We start from the raw sequence: 19,509 nt of genomic DNA, 5'->3' as shown, positions 1-19,509 counted from the left end.
AGAAACCAAAGTTTTTTTTTTTTTTTAGCACATTTTTTTTGATTTTAAAGGAAAAAATTTCCCCCCCCCCCCCCCCCCCCCCCCGAGCCAAGTTTATTTAATTAAATGATAGCTCCTCTGAAATGATTTTTGTTGTGGGTATCGCTTGGTAGACAGGCTATGCTGATTGCACATGCCCTAACCCTTTTTTTTTATTTAATCGACATCCATTTAAGAGAGCCCTGATATTTTCTGTGGAACTGAATGAACGGTTGGTAAATTCTTTGAGAGACCATCCAATATATCTAAGCATACATGCAAACATAACTGTAGTCTTAATCGTAGCCAAATTATTTTGATCATTCAAGGGAAATACAGATTTTGGCAGAAATGTCCTTCGTTAACGAAGATATAATCCTATATCAATAATTGCAAATAAACATTATTATACAATCCGCATCAAAATTGCTGTTGTATACAGGGGTGTAACTAGAAATTGCCCGAGGGGGAGGTCGAGGCATTTGGGGCTTGTGAGAGCCCCCTGAAGCTAATGGATTTCAGATGGCCTGGGTGCATTAAGAGGGCTTCATTTTTATTTCAAAATAAAACCTTTCACAGGCTTAAGGGGAGGGCCATGACCCAAATCCTCAAAAAGGACAGACGGTCGTTGTTGATAGCAGTATATATGACCATAGTATAGACACTTCATAATGAATCGCACTAAAGCATGAATTCAAAGCAAACATTTAGTCTTGCAAAACGAATGTAAAATGAAGTCATGGAGTGTTTGCAATCCTCTTATCCAATGTAAATCACAAAGGTCGAAGGGTTTTGATCGAAATTAAAATTAACTATTTGGTATCTTCATTGTCTTGTAATTTGAGCTATTTGATTACATAGAATGCAAATTGATTGTAAATAAATAGGTAAAACATTTTGCCCCATCAAGGCTGTAAGAATCGTTCGTCACCTAGCCCTTGACACAACTAGCATGCGTCATTAAAGATTGATAACTTAACATATGGAGAAGGTAGGCTTTAGAATAAATTTGAGAAACACATGTCTCGACCAATCAAATTAAGAGATATGAATTTAGCATTGCAGTATCAAGGGCTAGATATTGACTGACTCAAGAGACCTTGGTGGATCAAAAGGAAGGTAAAGGTAAATCTATAACAATGTTAAACTAGTCCTCTCTACACACAATTTAATTTTGAATATCGTGCCTGAAATGATGCCATAAGCACCATTCTTTCAATATAATATAATATATTAAAGCGCTTTCTGCAGGAAAACGCCATTTAAAAATTTTGCAATATGTACATTTTTTTTTAATATAACATTCATCTGTAGATAAAATACATTTATAATAAAACAATGAGATTCATAGAGGCTAGAAAACTTTTCCAATTATTATTGATATATATGGTGGAAAAAATCTTAATGGCACTATATTTTGATGTAACACGTTATAATATTAATCATAATAATATTAATAATGATATACACAATAAAAAAACAACAAAAATATCCATCCTCACACATTAATATTATATATTATACAAACATGTAGAATCCGTATCACATATATTCATTTTCGTTGCAAATAGGAAATGGATGTTACGTTACTGTAGTCATTGCTAAACATTAGTTGAATCGTTGTAATTGTCTAAATTGATTATAATACGTTTGCCGTTTAAATTGGGCGAACTCGGTGTTGAATCGATCTGATCTTCTTTCTTTGCTGCCTCAGTCATAGCTGATAGTTTGTGTTGTAAATGTCGGTTACCCAATTTCATGTTTCTCTGTTTTAAAATCTCTAGTTGAGTATATAAACGTCGAAATTCCTCCTACAATACAAAATGTATGCTTTGTGAAGAAAGAAAGAACCATTTGTATTTTACGAGGGTAACTACGGTAAACAAAGATCCTGTGTACTAGTTGTTCAACGGCCAAACCTCCTGAAATTCCTCGATTATTGATACCTATTTACAGCTGGGTACTGGAATAATCATGAAAGGTGAACAGATTTTTGAACGCCGACATTGGAAGCAAACACTCCCAAAGGTGGTTCATTGCTTTTTGTAACTCTTTCTAGTTTGCTAGTCGGACGTTGCACACCAAAGTAATTTCATAAATTTTGATAATATAGATGATATCCGTTAACTATAATATCAGTTATCTGATGTCCACGGTAAAGGTGGTTACCGAAAACGTTGCCATTTAAACATAACGGACTTAATTCAAAGACAGATTATTGCCCCATCTAAGACCCTATGTACGGTCCTGACATCGGGATGCGTAAACAGCAACGAGAGTTTACCTGAATATCTTTCTCTAAAAAACTATCACATTCTTCTGGATCTTCAACTTTATCATCATATCCATTGTTAGAGACAACATTGCTGATAGTACTGGTTGGTTTAGGTCCCATGGTATATTTAGAGCCACGACTGAGCATTGTAGATTGTTGTTGACCTTGGTGTTCTTTTCCATAGTATTTATACACTAAATATGCCTGAAAATACAATGCATGAATATTCATAAGGCATTATGAATATGTATAAGGTCAAATGAATATGTATAAGGTCATATGAAATAATAATTGTCACGTCATGAAATGCCAAGAACTGGTGTACTATAACGGATGTAGAATTATTTATACAGATCCAAACCTGGTCACGTATTCTCGTAACGATCTTAGCGCTCGGATGCCCTAGGGACTTAACTTCTAACACTGTTTCTAGGACACCCTAGCACTAAGATAGTTTCGAGAATACGCAACTAATACCTTTGATCTTTTATTCTGATCCCTATGAATGTCAGATGTCATAAAAGATCTTGACGGTGTGTGGTTTTGGTATCAGCCACGTTTCAATAGTGGAACTTTTGCAATTTGCAGCCAAAGTTTAGGATATTTTGAGTTGAAATTTTTCGAACACTTGCAAAACTTTTAAGTCTGATGAACACAAAGTCATTCTACGACAATCATTATTTATCCCTAAAGATTTGAAGTCAATACTCATATTTATCAAAATCAGTAAAAATATTGATTCAAGTAATGAAAGTACTAAGAACAAGTACATTTCGTGTCTCTGTGGAATTTTGCTTACCTTACTTCCAAATAAAAATGCTAATGTAACTGTAGTTGTGAGCTGAGTATGAATAAATAAAACTAAGTACAATAGATCTGGATTGGTTGGAAATGGGTCTTTTAAAAATATTCTGAAAAAAATATTAATAGTTTCCTTCATTAAATAAATAAAATCAAGTTTAAGAACTTACAAAACTTGGAGAAGAGAAGGAATGAATGAACCAACCATATTTACGAGGATAAAATTTTTTCAAGAGGATCCTCTCTACCATTCCTTAGACAAACTTTGTGGCATTGATCTTTCTCGGTTTATCCATACCTATGTACAGCTTGGTCAACTGGAATATTGAGGAAATGTGACACGACGACCGATATTAGAACCCATGACCATCATACTTACGTATTAATTTACCTGACTGGGCTAATGCTGACGAGAAATACCATGCATGATACAATGAGAAACACTATATTCCTTATAATTAGGCTTTTTTCCATCTCAGTATTTTCGACCTGTATCACTGACATGTATCACTGACATTTGGCAATCTAGCTGAAAATCCAAAATTATGGAAACCATGGAGGCCCTACCCAGTATGAAATTCTAAAACTGCAACTTACGTGCTAACATTCAAGAATAGGGAAAGAAGAAACTCGTTGTAGATTGCCCAACTTATAAATCTGCTTTCGTTAAACTCTGATGGAGCTTTTCGTACAACTACACATAGTCTAACTCCCCATAACAGTAATAATAATTCAGCTGAAAAAAATGAGCAAAATATATCATCATACAGTTTTGATATAGCATCAACATTGTGTTTACATTATTCAGCTTACCAAGCAAACTTTTATACGATTTGCCCTGGTTCATTTGTTTGGTATTATCTGATGGACTCACAGCTTTGTATCGATGCCAAATTTACTTTTGTCATTGCGAAAATGCCTAGCTATCCAGAAATGGATTGGAGCAACGAACATAAACAGTGGCTTTTTATGTCTGGTCCTAAACGTGCCAGTATCCCATCCGTATATATTATATTATTAATTACGAGTAACTGGCCAACCAAGCAATAGAGCTACGGAGAGAAAGGCAGTTTTCATAAAGCAATTAACTAACCTATAGCAGCAGAATGATCCCACCAGTCTGAAGAACATTGATAAGCTTTTAGTCCATTGACATCTTTGCCTGTAATAATAACAAGAAGTTACACTTTGGATAAATTAACAATGATATTCAAATTACCCGCAAATTCTTAGTGGTGCAAAGCAAACAGATTGTTCAGGATGAAGCAAGATTAATCCAATGTAACTAAAATGAAGAATGAACTTGGGCTTGAAAATGAATGGTGAACATTTTATGTTTCTGATTGGCTAATAAAAAGTTGCCATTCAAAACAAAGTGCATTGAGAGAAATTTTGCCAAAACAGAAACATTTTACTAATCCCTTTTTGATTTCAAAGTATCAGCAAACCTTTATCATACACAGCCAAATGCACGACACCTTGGTCTATAGCACCCTTGAACTAGACGCCTTTTTTGCCACTACGAACTAAGGGGAGTTCTGCAAGAAAGTTCCCCCAAACTCTGTATGAAGCAAGGACAGATAAAAATCACATACCTTGAACAACTTCGGGCATCCCAACGAACGTACGAACAGACAAGTACGATATGATTATCATTACCATGCAAAACAAACGTTTTATCAAATCCCCATCTGATATCTTCACTCTTTGAGCTGATCTTACACGAAATACGACAGATATCCTGCAGGAAAATTAAGTATAATATAAGTGTTATACGACAGATATCCTGCAAGAAAAGTAAGTCATAATATAAGTGTTATACGACAGATACCCTGCAAGTAAATTAAAGTCATAATATAAATGTAATACAACAGCTACCCTGTAAGTAAATTAAAGTCATAATATAAGTGGTATATGACAGATATCCTGCAAGTAAATTAAAGTTATAATATAAGTGTTATACGACAGATATCCTGCAAGTAAATTAAAGTCATAATATAAGTGTTATATGACAGATATCCTGCAAGTAAATTGAAGTTATAATATAAGTGTTATACGACAGATATCCTGCAAGAAAAGTAAGTCATAATATAAGTGTAATATGGCAGCTATCCTGCAAGTAAATGAATTCTTGATATAAGTTTTATACGATAGCTGATATCCTGCAAGTAAATGATATTCATGACAAAAGTGTTATACGGCGGATATCCTGCAAGTAAATTAAAGTTATAATATAAGTGTTATACGACAGATATCCTGTAAGTAAATTAAAGTTATAATTCAAGTGTTATACGACAGATATCCTGTAAGTAAATGAAGTCTTGATATAAGTTAATACGACTGATATCCTGCAAGAAAGTCATGATATAAGTGTAATATGACAGATATCCTGCAAGTATATTAAAGCCACAATATAAGTGTTATACGACAGATATCCTGCAACTAAATTAAAGTCATAATATAAGTGCTATACGACAGATATCCTACAAGAAAGTCATGATATAAGTGTAATATGACAGATATCCTGCAAGTATATTAAAGTCACAATATAAGTGTTATACGACAGATATCCTGCAACTAAATTAAAGTCATAATATAAGTGCTATACGACAGATATCCTGCAAGAAAGTCATGATATAAGTGTAATATGACAGATATCCTGCAAGTATATTAAAGTCACAATATAAGTGTTATACGACAGATATCCTGCAACTAAATTAAAGTCATAATATAAGTGCTATACGACAGATATCCTGCAAGAAAGTCATGATATAAGTGTAATATGACAGATATCCTGCAAGTATATTAAAGTCACAATATAAGTGCTATACGAAAGATATATTGCAAGTAGATGAATACTACATAACGCATATTTCATCGGAGGCGGTGCCAGCTTCCAAGAGCCAGAGGAACAATAAAGGGGGCACGCTGATTAATGGGGGGACAACTTCAGTGGTTGAGATTCTAAATACAGATGCATTGTGGAGTCACCATCTGCGCAAGACTTCCATGAATGATCTAAGGGGACATTCTGTCACATATCTTAGGAGCAAAAACGGTTAAAGATGTGGGTGTAAATTACTCTTGCAGACACAAACAAATATTTATTGTAAATCTTAGATTTTTTAAATCCTCCTTAAAAGGATTGTACCGAGGTTTTCTAGTCTTTTTATGTGTATCAGGAACACTGAAAGCATCGATTTGTGCCATTCAAATTTCATATGTGGTTTTAACAATAATTCCACTAAAGTTGTGCATTTAATCAAGTACCTATGACGTCATATACAGTTAAAACATTTTATTGAGAATTGGAATGACGCAAATAGAAGCTATAAATGACCCCGATGCACAGAAAAATATTGAAAACCACTTTACAATCCTTTTAAATCAATAGTGAATTTTCGGATCGTCTGAAAATTAAGTCTTCTTGAAAATTAATTATTTCAGAGTACATAATTATTGATTTTTTTATCTGTGTGAATTGTACATCTATTTCGAGATAATCTTTTAGATAATGAAGGTCTTAGCACACAAAATAAGATCAAGATGGCATGGTGCATTGAAAGGGATTATTAAGAGGTTTTCTGATATTTTTTTAATTGTTTAGCATCAATTTGCACCATTCAAATGTTCAAACAGACGTCTGTGGTTCCTGGAATTCCACTAGAACTAAGTGTTTGATGACGTCATTAATGGCGAAAGGGCCGTATGTGATAAAGCATCTGTTGAAATCACTGAGTTTTAGAGGAATTGCAAGAACCACATACGTCTGATTTAACATTGTAATGGTGCATATTGATGCTATCAGTGTCCCCGATAAACATAAATTTGTTAAAAAAGCTCGTAACAATCCCCTTAATTAGTCACTGCAATAAAGGATACATACCTCCAAGTTTTCAATAGTAATGCACCGTATGATATATAAAATCCAATTTCTCTGAACCAAAATTTCATGCAACAAGTAACAACACTTGCTTCAAAGAAACCAACTATCAACTAAAATGGAACAACTCAAAATACAATTACATAGATTCAATTCATTTTCACCTTTTCTTATTTGTGGCTATGTAAGATAGAAAGCTTGCCAGGCAAGGTGAAAGGCATCAAATCTACAGCTTCTATTCGATTTATGACATTCCAAAAAATAAGAACACCAAAAAAAATAAAATAAAATAAAAACCAAAAAAACCTAAGTTGTTGTAATACCACTTTAATATGTAGATATTTTTTTAAAAAAAAAATCAAAAATTAATAAATCTGAATGTATATGACATTATTTCAAAACTTGCGCATGGGTGTCCCACTGTTAAACTGCTTAAGAGGAGGTTCTGCTTAAAACTGGACACAAATATGAAGGCCCAAGCTCACGATCAGATTTGATCAAAATAAATACCAGTCTTACCGGGCAATACAGTAAAAACGCTCCCAATAATATAATTCTTAATAGAACTGGACTAGCTGCTTTCAGCACCTACAATCAAAGAACAGATTTAGTAAGGAATTACTTTATCAGCTTCCACTATTTAAGACAAAATCTCCTTCAGTGCATACAGCATGGCGTTGTCTGCCTTCATTAGCCGATCTGGAGCAAAAATAGGCGGTAAAACTCCATTTCATTACAGCATGAGTTATCCCTGAAATATCCTTGAAAACGGCTGATAACATGTTCCGGAATTACCATAGGCCCTGACTTCCTGTAATTATCATCACTTTTTTGCAGATGCAAAATTGGAATTCTGAAAAAAAACTTACCTTGACCTCTCTATATTGCACCGAAAACCACATCAAGACAGCAATTGAAATCATCATGAGTCCGGATATAGCTAATAGAATACTTCGTTGGATCCAATTTAATCTGAGCACACATGGGCTATTATCTTCGCACACATCACAACCCGCAGCACATGCAAGGCAATTGAAGGAAATGTCATACTTGTTTGGTAACCCCTACAAAAACAATAGCAGAATAAATAATACAGAAACAAAATAAATATGCTTTATTCTAATTACTATATTGGTAATGGTAAACAGTCAACACTCAGGGGTATTCCGCTATTTTTCGAAATTCTTTTTTGCTCAAATATGTGAAAACTATAAACCAAAATCTATGTACTCCATAACGTATCTGAAAGTTTTAACTAAAAATATCCAGCTGTTAATCTTTAAACACCAAAACTTTACATAAAAGGTTACGTAGGCCCTAACCCTGCCGTTATGTTCTTGCAAGCTGTTAGAAAACTACTGTACGAATTTGAGTAAAATAAACGGCTAATTGTAAAGAAATGTGTCTCCTACGTTTTCTAAAGATTTCAACTAAATATAACGAGCCACATATAAAAACAAAAAAAAAAGAAATATTTTCAGGAATCCAACTACCAACTACTACGGTTACCAACAACTACCTAGTTTACGATATCAGCATCTGCTGGAAGCGAACGTGAACTTGTCATCTACCAACCAATATTTTTAGGTATAATTTACGACGTTTTTGATATGAAAATGTTTAAAAAAAAAAGCGGAATATGGTCGTTGGCTCTAATCTGAGACAGTCTTCACTTTATAATTCAAGTCGATCCAATTGTTCAGTTATAAAGGGGCGCGGATAATCCGGGAAAGATGAAGACCTCGAGGTTTGGCCATGAACCAGCTGGTAGAAAGGATCCTAAGATCTTTCCTGCAAAATATGCTTGTATCATTATTGAAATGATATTTGCTCATATCTACTATCGATATGAAATATTTTACATACTTTACGTTTCAAGGCATATTGTGCTTCTATCTCTGTACCCTTGAAGAATTTTTGTGATGACGATGAATCAGGAAAGTAATAACCAGGTTTACAAACACATTTATATGACCCTCTTCGAAATCCAAGACCAGAAATAACGATACACTGTAAAAACAAAGTGTTAATTTTATTTTTTTCATGAGCGCTCAATATTCCCTTATCAACAAATTAATCCATATCTTCTTTGATTTATTAAACTGTAATAATAAAAATCAAATAAAACCAATCCTGCATTTAATTAGCAAAAGCTGTCTAGCATTCGTGTTATTGGTCCATTAACTATATAAGGGTAAGGACAAAAACGCATTTGGCAAATTGTTTCATATATGATTACAACTGAACGCAGGTTAAGGGTTGTGCTCGATTGGTTAATTTCAGAGTCAACCAGCAGTTGTAAGTTTGAACAAGGTTCAGAATGTGTTCCACGAGTGCTACAAAAGTAAGTGTAGACAAAATGGCAGAGAAAGGAATAGAAGTGTTATTTTGAATGTGACATAACCAGGTTCCATTCTGACTGAACGTGTTCAGGATTCAACAATCGAGTGCCACCCTAACCTCAAATATGAAAACATCCGATTAAAGCAAACTATTTCAAAGAGAGAATTTACATGCACGCACCTTTGTCGTTTCTTCTTTACACCTTGCCGATCCTGCAAAGACGTTGTCTTCATTGGAACCATAAGGCACAGGGCATTGGTTAATGTCCACCTTTTCAAGATCAATATCTATGCCGCTTGTTCCCCTGAAAATTATGAAAATGTCTCGATTCTACACTTTTAGGTGTTGATTTGGTACTTGAATATACGTAAATAGTCTTCAGAAATCACGAAAGCATCGTAATCTCTTCAAATATACCTAAAACTGGAATTTTACTTTATAGTTTTCACTTGTCTATATATGGCGGAATCACAAGAAAACACGAGTCGTCATTTTAACTCACGGATAATTGTGAACTCACATGGATTTGAAAGCTCAAATTTCGACGGTGAGCTGTGAACATTATTACTGATAAGTTTAGCTAAAAAAATTCCGTTTCTGAGACAAAGGAACAATTGATCATACGGATGGTAAAGAATTGTAAAAAAAAATTCTTAAATTATTATATGTATCGGGGACACTGATAGCATCAATTTGCAACATTCCAATTTTCAATCATACATCTATGGTTCCTGCAATTCCACTAAAACTAAGTGTTTGATGACGTTACTAATCACAAAAGAATGCTTTATCATATAAGGCCTTTCACGATTAGTGACGTCATCAAACGCTTAGTTTAAGTGGAAATGCAGGAATCACAGACGTCTGATTGAAAATTGGAATAGTGCAAATTGATGCTTTCAGTGTCCCCGATACACATACAAAATTTGAAAACCTCTTTACAATTCCTTCAATATGTATGACCAAAATATGAAAAGAGGCGAAGTACTGTGAAGTACAATCAATATAGAACTTGTGTAAAGTTGATATGAGATTAAAATTCTCGTAACTTGTCTGAGATCTCAACAATCTACTGAGCCAACAAGTAGAATACAAAAAAAATCTTTATCAAAATTTCCAGCATCTCATAAATCCTCACTAAAATGCTATTGAAAACTTAAATCAAAATTTTACAGACTGATTTTCAAACAATTGGCACTTGACACAAAAGTTTTGTTTGTGTCACAAGCAGTAGTGATATCTGTTGTTTTTTCATAAATTTTCAATCTACTAAGCACATTTATCTCTGAAGCAGACACACTAACTGACGTAAGTCGTCTGTTTTGATTATTCTGTTAGTATTTCTACTAAATTCACTTGAGCTTCCACACCACACTACCTTTGGACAGCCACTCAATGGGTCCTGGATTTTTCTCGAAAACCTTTCATAAATAATGTTCTAATTAGTGAATTAAAGGAGATTAAAAATTGATTTTAAGTAATGGATTAATCTGATGAAGAAAAAGCTAAAATCATTGGAGGAATTGTAAAGTCTCCTAAAAATGTGTATCGGGGATCCAGTTAGCATCAACTTGTACCATTCCAATTTTCAATCAGACGTCTCTGATTCTTGCAATTTCACTTAAAATAAGCAATTGATGACGTTAGTCGCAAAATATGATGTTTTAAAGACTTCACAATTAATGACATTATAAAACGCTTAGTTTTGGTGAAATAGAAGAAAATTGGAAAGGTGCAAATTGTTATCAGTGTCCCTGATACACAGAAAAATTTTTAGAAAAACTCTTTACAATCCCTTTAAGTTAAGTTTTTTGTTGTTGTTTTGAAGATGTAATACAAAAGATACATCATCGACATCTTAAGACCTGTTTAACATAAGATAATTAGGCCATAATCAACATTACGTGTCTTGTCGTGTTTGTCACGCCGTGTTATCATCAGAGAAGAAAACTAGCCGTGGGAGGCCTGCTGAGGAAATTTTCGAAATACACGAATCAGAGTAATTAATAAAGATAGATTTAAACAAAATTGCTAACGTGAGATCATTTTAAGCCAATAGCTTTCCCAGGGTTTCCGGAGGGGTGGGGTGGGGGGGGAGATAGCCACAAGACTCGATTTATCATTGGTTGATACCAATTTAACAGCCCCAAGCATAGGATTATCTTTTCGGGCAGCGAACCGAAAAATATGGGGAAATAACCCGAAAACAAAGACAAATGCCAGTAAAATTTATTTTAAAAATTTCGGGCGAACCAGCCTGCATGACCCCCCTCCCCTCAACAGTCTTTCGGCTAGATTTGATAGTATCATAGATAGTCCTGACAAATCTAGAATACTCACTTGAATTTGAAAGTACCATTGGAATAGCCAAAGAATGGAACTGTATAGGTCATCATCCATATATTACCCCCACCACAATCAAAATATGGTAAAGACCAGTGACCATGTTCATATGTAACTGTTATAGTACTGTCATATTCATAAGATCCTGATGTGTTATCGTTAATTCTCCATTGCTCTGTGCCTGGAATATAGAGATGCAAATCTTTAAAAAAGTCTGATATCATTAGGCTCGTATAAGATGAAGAGATGTAGGAAAACGAAAATTGTGGAATGCCATGCTTCAAGTATAAATATCTTTAGAATTTGGGTACGATTGCTTTTGGTTCCCAAAAGATAAATCAAAAACTGATGTGATGTTGTAAATTTTCATGCACTTCACATGTATATGATTATCATAATTAACTATTTTGGCAACGAGCAAAAAACCGAGTGTACCCATTCAAGTCACAAAGCCCAAAGTCACCACTGAAGAAGGTAGATATGAAATGAGCCCAAATAGATGACAATGCCGCCAAAAAGCATCAACTATTTGATTCGTCTTTGAACAAGAACAAAGTATTATACAACAATCAATCATTTACATGTATTCCAAAAAATTGTCGAAAACAATTTGAGAAAAAATGACTGTAACAAAAAATTAAAACTTGTAATGAAAGATTAAATTAATGACATCGATAACTAAGTTCTGTCAAAACAAGATAATTAAATTATGCATTCCAGCCATCAAATTACTCCTACTGTTTGAATGTAATGGCAAAGGAGTGGCAGTTGCAACCAATCGATAATGGATGGTCGGGCCGTCACTAGAAATATCTGCCATCAATTCCTTAGTTATCTACACACTTCATACACATCATAATTTAACGCCACTTAACAATTATGTTCGCCAAATCTTTCAAATATCGACTAATGATGAATTGATATAAAAGTCTGGTTTTACACTTTCCTGGTTGATTTTACAACTTCCTGGTTGTTTGGAAATATGTGTCCATTAAGGAGTATTTTTAATCCCCTTTTTGTCTTTTACGTCAGTGGAATTTTATTAGTATTTTCGTTGACACATTCATTTGATTTTAACTTCTCCTCTTGATATAGCCTATAGTTTTGATGAATATTGAAAAAATAGACATTAGAGTATGGAGTTGATAATTCTAAAATTGACTTAACAATAAAATCCCATCCACCAATGCATCCATTCGAGAAACATGTCGGTTCAAATTTTTTCAATTGAGTTTTCATCCTGCCAGTGATGTGAAGTCGCTTGACTGGCGTGGTAAAAGTATCTCGTTGTTCGCATTCGAATATTCAAGAACCCTTGTGCATCTTTTGAGATCCCTTTCAGAGACAGGTGTGCCATTTTGGGGGTTGACTTAAATCTTGAATACATGTATATGTAAATTGTCTCCAGAAGTACTAGAAATGTTCAAAAATCGCATAATTCCTTCAAAGGGATAATCAATGCCAAGTGATTTAGCTAAGTACCAGCTAGTAGAAATGTTCCTTAAATGTGTTAAAGTTGTTATCCTATGAAATATAGTTGTTTCTTTCTTTGTTAAATATATCAAACTAGGGATTTCGATTTCTATTTCTAAAGGTGTCTTTTCTATAAGCCTATATGGCAGTGTCACAAGAAAAGACGACTCGTCTTTTTAACTTTCAAACGCGGGTAATTCTGGACACACATGAAGGTGCCAAGTTCGACGTTTAGTTGTGAACACTTACTGATTAGCTTAGCCAAAAAAAATCCCGTTTCTGAAACTAAGGAATGATTGGTCCAAGAAATGGCGCTACTGTCGAAATGTGAAGAGGTTGTTGTCACTGTCTTCATTAGCTCCAATCTAGTTAAAATTAGATTTAAATTTCGTTTATTATTTTTTTCTCTATTGTAATCTAACGAGAATTGGTGGCGCCACAAGCTACATGTATTTAAAACAGGCAATAATGCACCACTCTCCGGCCAATCAGAATCACTTTTACAAGCGAGTATCGGCAATCTCATAATCCGTCTTGATATTGGAAGGCATATCGCTCTACTTCGCTATCCCACAGTTCATAGTCGATTTAAACACGCATTATGCATTATGCGCTGTGATTGGTTGAAACGAACGTCAACAGTATGTCACATTGGTATAGATATATTAAGATTACAATAGAGACCAAACAACTAAGGAAACAAAATTGTAATCTAATTTTAATTAGCCCTTCATTAGCTCAATCAGGAGCAGAAAAAGGACGTAAACTCCATTTGATTTCATCTTGTGTGCTGATGGAACTATTGTTTGAGTTCCTCAGTTTTTTTTATAGTGAAATTAGCAGAAGTACGGTAACAATATTTACCCATTAACACTTTTCCTCATCGATCACCATTTTTTAAACATTGTTTTGATGCTTTTCAAAGTGAATTGCTTTATAATATATACGGCTAAATGCTTTGTTTGTTCAACGGAGTAATATGAGATATCGATGCGTTCTTTTTTTATTAGTCATCATTGGCCAATTAGGTACATTCGAATCTTCGATGTTTTAAGTCGTAAACAAAGAACAAAGTTGCCCATTAGGTGCATTCGAATCTTTTGTTGTTCTCAAATTTAGACAGAAAACATCAATGACCAATTAGGAACACTAGAATTTTTTTTTTCAAATTTAGACAGAAAACACCATTGGCCAATTAGGTGCATTCGAATCTTTTGGTTTTATCAAATTTAAACAGAAAACAACATTGGCCAATTAGGCGCATTCGAAGCATTTGGTGTTGGCCATTAGGTGCATTCGAATCTTGGATGTTTCCAAATTTGAGACGAAGAACAACTTTGCCCATTATGTACATTTGAATATTTTGGTGTTTTCAAATTTGGACTGAACACAACGTTGCCCATCAGGTACATAAGAATCTTTGGATGTTTTCAAATTTGACACAGAGAACAACTTTGTCCATTGGGTATCTTCAAATCTTTGGATGTTTTCAAATTTAATACAGAGAACAACGATGGTATATTTGAATCTTTGGATGCTTGCAAATTTGCGACAGAACAACATTACCCATAAGGTACATTCGAATCTTCGGATGTTTGCATTTTAGCTGTAACTCATCTGTGGCTTTTGATGGAATTATAAACTACATTTGGCCCATACGGTGCATTCGAATGTTTGGTTGTTTTTAATCTGAGACATTCGAACACCGTTGCAATGGAGCTGTAACTCGCCTGCGACTTTTGATTGAAACCACCATTGGCCATATGGTGTATTTAATTTGAGAAAGAGAACACCTGTGAATTGAAACTCGTCCACGGCGATCGACGGGATTTGTTTACTCCAGTGAGTAGAAGGCAAACCTTATACCAGACTTAAGATATATTTACCATTCCTCTTCGCCTGCTAATTGACATTAGAGACAGAATGGCCAATAGAAACTGATAGCTGGCACGCTACACGATGACGTTATAAACGCTAATCTATTCTCGTCTTATTCGTATATTAACCCGATGAACTATTCAGACTGAAAGATTCAGCTATAACATTCCATGTCTTCTTACCCAAATGCATATTATATTTTGATATATATACTTCTGAAGAACACTACTTTGATTATGAGTTAGCGATATCATCTTACTGAAAACGCAATTTAAAGTAGAACTGTATGCAATCATATGAGGAAACATTTCTTTCGTCGTGTATGTCGATCAAGCCATTACCATTGGATTTCGGTCAAATAGAAACTCATCAAGAACAAATCGGCATTATTAACATCGGCCATATGCGATCTAAGAGACACTGGAAATGTACTAGATCGCGGTAAAACCTGAAGAAAACTAGTGAAAAAGTCTCTACAAAATTACAAACTTTAAAACACTCGCCCTCATACCGCGCGTTATACGACCGTATTGCGTTTTACCGTTTTACCGCGTCTTTGCCACGCGTGCACTACACGATTTTGGCAATCTTAACACGCTCTGAGCCAATTTTCCATCGCAGTAGCAGCGCCTTTCCGATGTCACGGCGGCATAACGATATGGTGTAGACTAAAAATAATCACATCTTCAATATAAATCGTTAACGTTTCAAATTCATCGATAATTAAGTTTCTGCATTCGTTGCCGAGTCTTTGAAACCTTGACAAATGCAGGATTAAATGAAAACACCATGCTTTCAAAATATCTGATAAGATCATTGGATGAAAAAAAAAAATTAAATTTCGCACATTTCTGCTAATGGAACTTTTTGACATTTCCCATTGATATTTTCATTCACAATTGTTTGATGTTGTGATTTTGATGGATTACATAATATTTTAATTTATTTTTTGATTGTATAGAAATTCTGGAGTATTGCTTTAAAAAGCATGAAATTAACTGAGTTTTCAAATCTATTTGTCTGAATCATTATGCTTTATTAAAGTGGCATAAACAAGAAGCAAATAAATGATCTGGTATCACAGATGACTCTAAAGACTAGCACACAGCTTATCTAGTCAAAATGCAATCTTCAAGTTATTGAAATGGGTCATCAAAGGAGATGAGCCGAGAAAAAAAGTTGGTATTTTAGGCGATTGTTCTCTCAAACTTGAGAAACCATCGGTTCACAATCCATTGGTTTGATTCAGATCATTTCTGGCCTCGACCATACCAAGATATTCTTGGCTAATGTTTAGCCAATTTGCAATAATAATTCATTAACAAATACATTTCATCCAGGTGTATATGGGATAGAAAATAATACCATAAACGTATAGCTGATTTGACTTCAAAAACCAAGTCACAGAATGTCACCTTTTGTCTAAGACGACGGGTGATAATGACCAGCGACACAAGTGAAACGCACCACAGTAATTAGTGTTGTGGAGAACTAATATGATATAGATTTTTGATTTGAGCTTAAAAGCTCAAAGCTGATAGGCTGATCAACAATATCCCCTCTCCTTTTGAGAACGATCTTGTGCACGAGAAGAGTCATCGTCCAATTAGTGAGTAATAAATTATACCATACAGTCAGTAGCCTATGAAATATCCTGCAGGAATATCAATTATACGGAAACTAGTTAGAAAGTTGCATTGCAGTAGAACATTATTTTTACTGAATAATCTCATAAATTTTTAATTTATTTCTTTTGATCAATAGAATATAGTGTCAATTTATTCTTTTCAACGGTGTTTAAAGGGATAGAGCGCTTTTTTTTGGAAACTAGGAATTTATTTTCGCATTTCTATACTTAACAGTGTTTAAAGTGACGACTCGTCTTTTTAACTTTCAAACTGGACACATATGGATTCAAATTTCGACGTTGAGCTGTGAACACCATTACTGATAGGCATAGCTAATTAAAAATCCGTTTCTGAGACTGAAGTACGATTGGTAAAAAAAAACATGGCGCAACTGTCCCTTTAATTTTTTTGATTAAGGCCGATATGGAAATTAATCATGGAAACGGAATGACCAAATTAAACAGGTGTACGGATATTGTAGGTAGATTTAAGATTTCGTGTTCTACTTTGAATATAGAACCAGTTTATTTGACACATCTGAATGGCCACAGACTAATTGCGGATGAACACGCTGAATAAAAATCGATTTTATGATCGAAGTTACTTATATTTTCTTCAAAACAGTGTGGAATTATAAACTGTATACTCGTCACAGGTGACATAAGTCGATGAGTAGTTGTTAACAAAACATACAAAATTGATGATGGCAAAATAGATAATAAATAAACCAAGTACTAACGATCCGAATCGCAAAACGAAGCCCGAAATCCAAACAACATATTGGCGAAACATTAGAAGCAGGCAATGAACTTATCACTTGCGGAAGTATTATCAATTATAAATGAGTAAGAATTTCATAATGAAAAGTGGTACCAGGTGTCTAGAAGAGTAATTATATGACTGACTCGGGCCACAGAATTATCAATTAAAACATCACTTACCAACAGTAAAATTAAAGTTGCTAAGGTTGCTGGAAATCATTCGTGCTGAAATGAACCATTCAGACGAATTGCCCAAATAATGATATTCTAACGACAAATCTTTAACGTTTATTTCCCCATTGTCCATTCTATGAGCATACGGACAATATAGGAAATATTCAGCCTTGAATTCCCTTGCATCGTAACAGTTACCAGCTGCAAATATGTCCGGATCACTCTCCACGATTGAGCGAACTTGGGTGTAAAATAAATACTCAGATTCTAAAACGCCTGGTTCAGCCTTTTTCCAAATACGCGTTAAAAAGTTCGCTCTGTTCACAGCAACTAATGCCTGATTTTTGAAACGATACAGTCCATATTGTGTTTTCACACCTTTGCCTAGATTATGATGTGTTCCAGGCGTACAGTTCCCTTTATTTTTCTTGTATAATTCCACTTGCTCCAAGAATTGTTCAATAACGTCTGATTCGGATTCTCGACTTAGATTTAAAGATGGTCTGAGTTCAGAGTCAACGAAATCAACAGTTGAATTTAGATTTTGATTGTAGTTGTATATGGTGTAGTTCACAATATTCGAAGAAGTTACAGAAAACAAAGAGACGGTGTAATAGTAGTATATCCATGCACTGGCGTCTACATATTTAAATATCATAATGCTTTTCATTTTAAATTTTAAAATTGATAAAGAATGTTCAAACCATATAAAAAAAACCTTTTATAATGGCTGTTCTAATTTTCCTAATTATGAACAAAACACAATTTTTTGCATAATACTAATTATCATATTATGAAACACGAAATCGGACAGAAAAAGGTTTTGTATTTCCCATTAGGTCAATCGTGGGAGAAATGTCTACGTTCTTTTGTATAGTCATTACGGCATAAATCACTAATTGTACCGATATAATATAGATCTCATTTTATATTAATATATCCAGCATTGTTTCACATCCTGGAGAACCGAAGCTAGCAGAATTCCAGACATTTAATATTCCACATACTCCATAGTCTTCATAACTAACAGCACAAATGTAATAGTTATTGATTTTCTTCATTTACCACTGATCTTTTCCAAGCGCCATTTTCTCCACTACTGAAATCCAGCACTAAATCACTCAACCTTTGATCCACACACTTTTTGATGTCTAAACGAAGCACAGAATACCAAGATATACATTGGTAAAATAAGCATTATGGTGATAACGCCATTTGCTTGACAGTTCCCTACAAGGTTTTGTCTTGCTAGCGATTGATTGATTTTCAGCATTCGCTCACACTGGCGTGTAACGAAACACAGAACTGATTGTTCGTTGAAAACTCGGTATATATTGATGAAAATAAATCGATATAAATGCTACATTAGACTATTTTCTCAGACGCATATTCCTCCTATCTTCCTGACAGCTTAGCATCATTCTTTGAAGACGTTTATGATTTGATAAAATTGCGTAAATGTAGAGCTTTTTGATTAACAATCGAGTTATGAGAGCAAAGGCAAAAGAATCTGCGGGGTTAGTTGATATCAAAGCAAGGATGCTCTCTTCTCGTGTAAAAGACAATAAACATTAATTATTATACTTTTATTTTCCATGAGCCATACTTAGGTCCATTTCAGAGTGTTATTCGTGTCTCAAACAATGTCAACCTAATGGTTATAATTGGTATTTAAAGCTAACATTATGTTTATTTATTACATAGCAAAAGGTTGAGGACTTTGCTGGACGACTGTATCCGAAGTCATTCTTGCATCTGTCACTAGCGAAATCGGGTATGCTCACTTGTGCGGAAACCCTTATGACACTCTGTGGATGGGTTTGCCAACTTGCACTACTTTCGAAGTGTTCACAAAATCATTCTTCCACACACTGGCTTTGGATATTTGAATTCAAATTTTTGGCCGTACTGTATACAAAGACAAGAAATGCA

The 19,509-nt window shown here is 34.3% G+C and overlaps 3 protein-coding genes across 3 annotated transcripts; all 3 read right to left on the bottom strand.

Moving 5' to 3' along the window:
- Positions 1-1,619: 1,619 nt before the first annotated feature.
- Positions 1,620-7,090, bottom strand: LOTGIDRAFT_127003 (hypothetical protein; the record flags this gene model as incomplete). The annotated part of the gene is made up of 7 exons (XM_009063258.1): positions 1,620-1,829; positions 2,303-2,497; positions 3,093-3,204; positions 3,692-3,830; positions 4,188-4,256; positions 4,690-4,835; positions 6,981-7,090. Coding segments are annotated over 7 exons (981 nt in total), but the record flags the coding sequence as incomplete, so codon positions are not given.
- Positions 7,091-7,768: 678 nt separating this feature from the next.
- LOTGIDRAFT_127179 (hypothetical protein) lies at positions 7,769-9,626 on the bottom strand (the record flags this gene model as incomplete). Its single annotated transcript, XM_009063257.1, has 3 exons — positions 7,769-8,041; positions 8,844-8,987; positions 9,501-9,626. Coding segments are annotated over 3 exons (543 nt in total), but the record flags the coding sequence as incomplete, so codon positions are not given.
- Positions 9,627-11,656: 2,030 nt separating this feature from the next.
- Positions 11,657-18,235, bottom strand: LOTGIDRAFT_127101 (hypothetical protein; the record flags this gene model as incomplete). Its single annotated transcript, XM_009063256.1, has 2 exons — positions 11,657-11,844; positions 17,584-18,235. The coding sequence occupies 2 exons, from the start codon at positions 18,233-18,235 to the stop codon at positions 11,657-11,659; spliced, it is 840 nt and encodes a 279-aa protein (XP_009061504.1).
- Positions 18,236-19,509: the final 1,274 nt, after the last annotated feature.

Source organism: Lottia gigantea (genome assembly GCF_000327385.1).
Source record: "Lottia gigantea unplaced genomic scaffold LOTGIsca_56, whole genome shotgun sequence".
In the NCBI taxonomy this organism is placed as follows: domain Eukaryota; kingdom Metazoa; phylum Mollusca; class Gastropoda; family Lottiidae; genus Lottia; species Lottia gigantea.
Note: the sequence above shows the minus strand (reverse complement) of the source record. Positions and strands in the feature narration are given on the sequence as shown.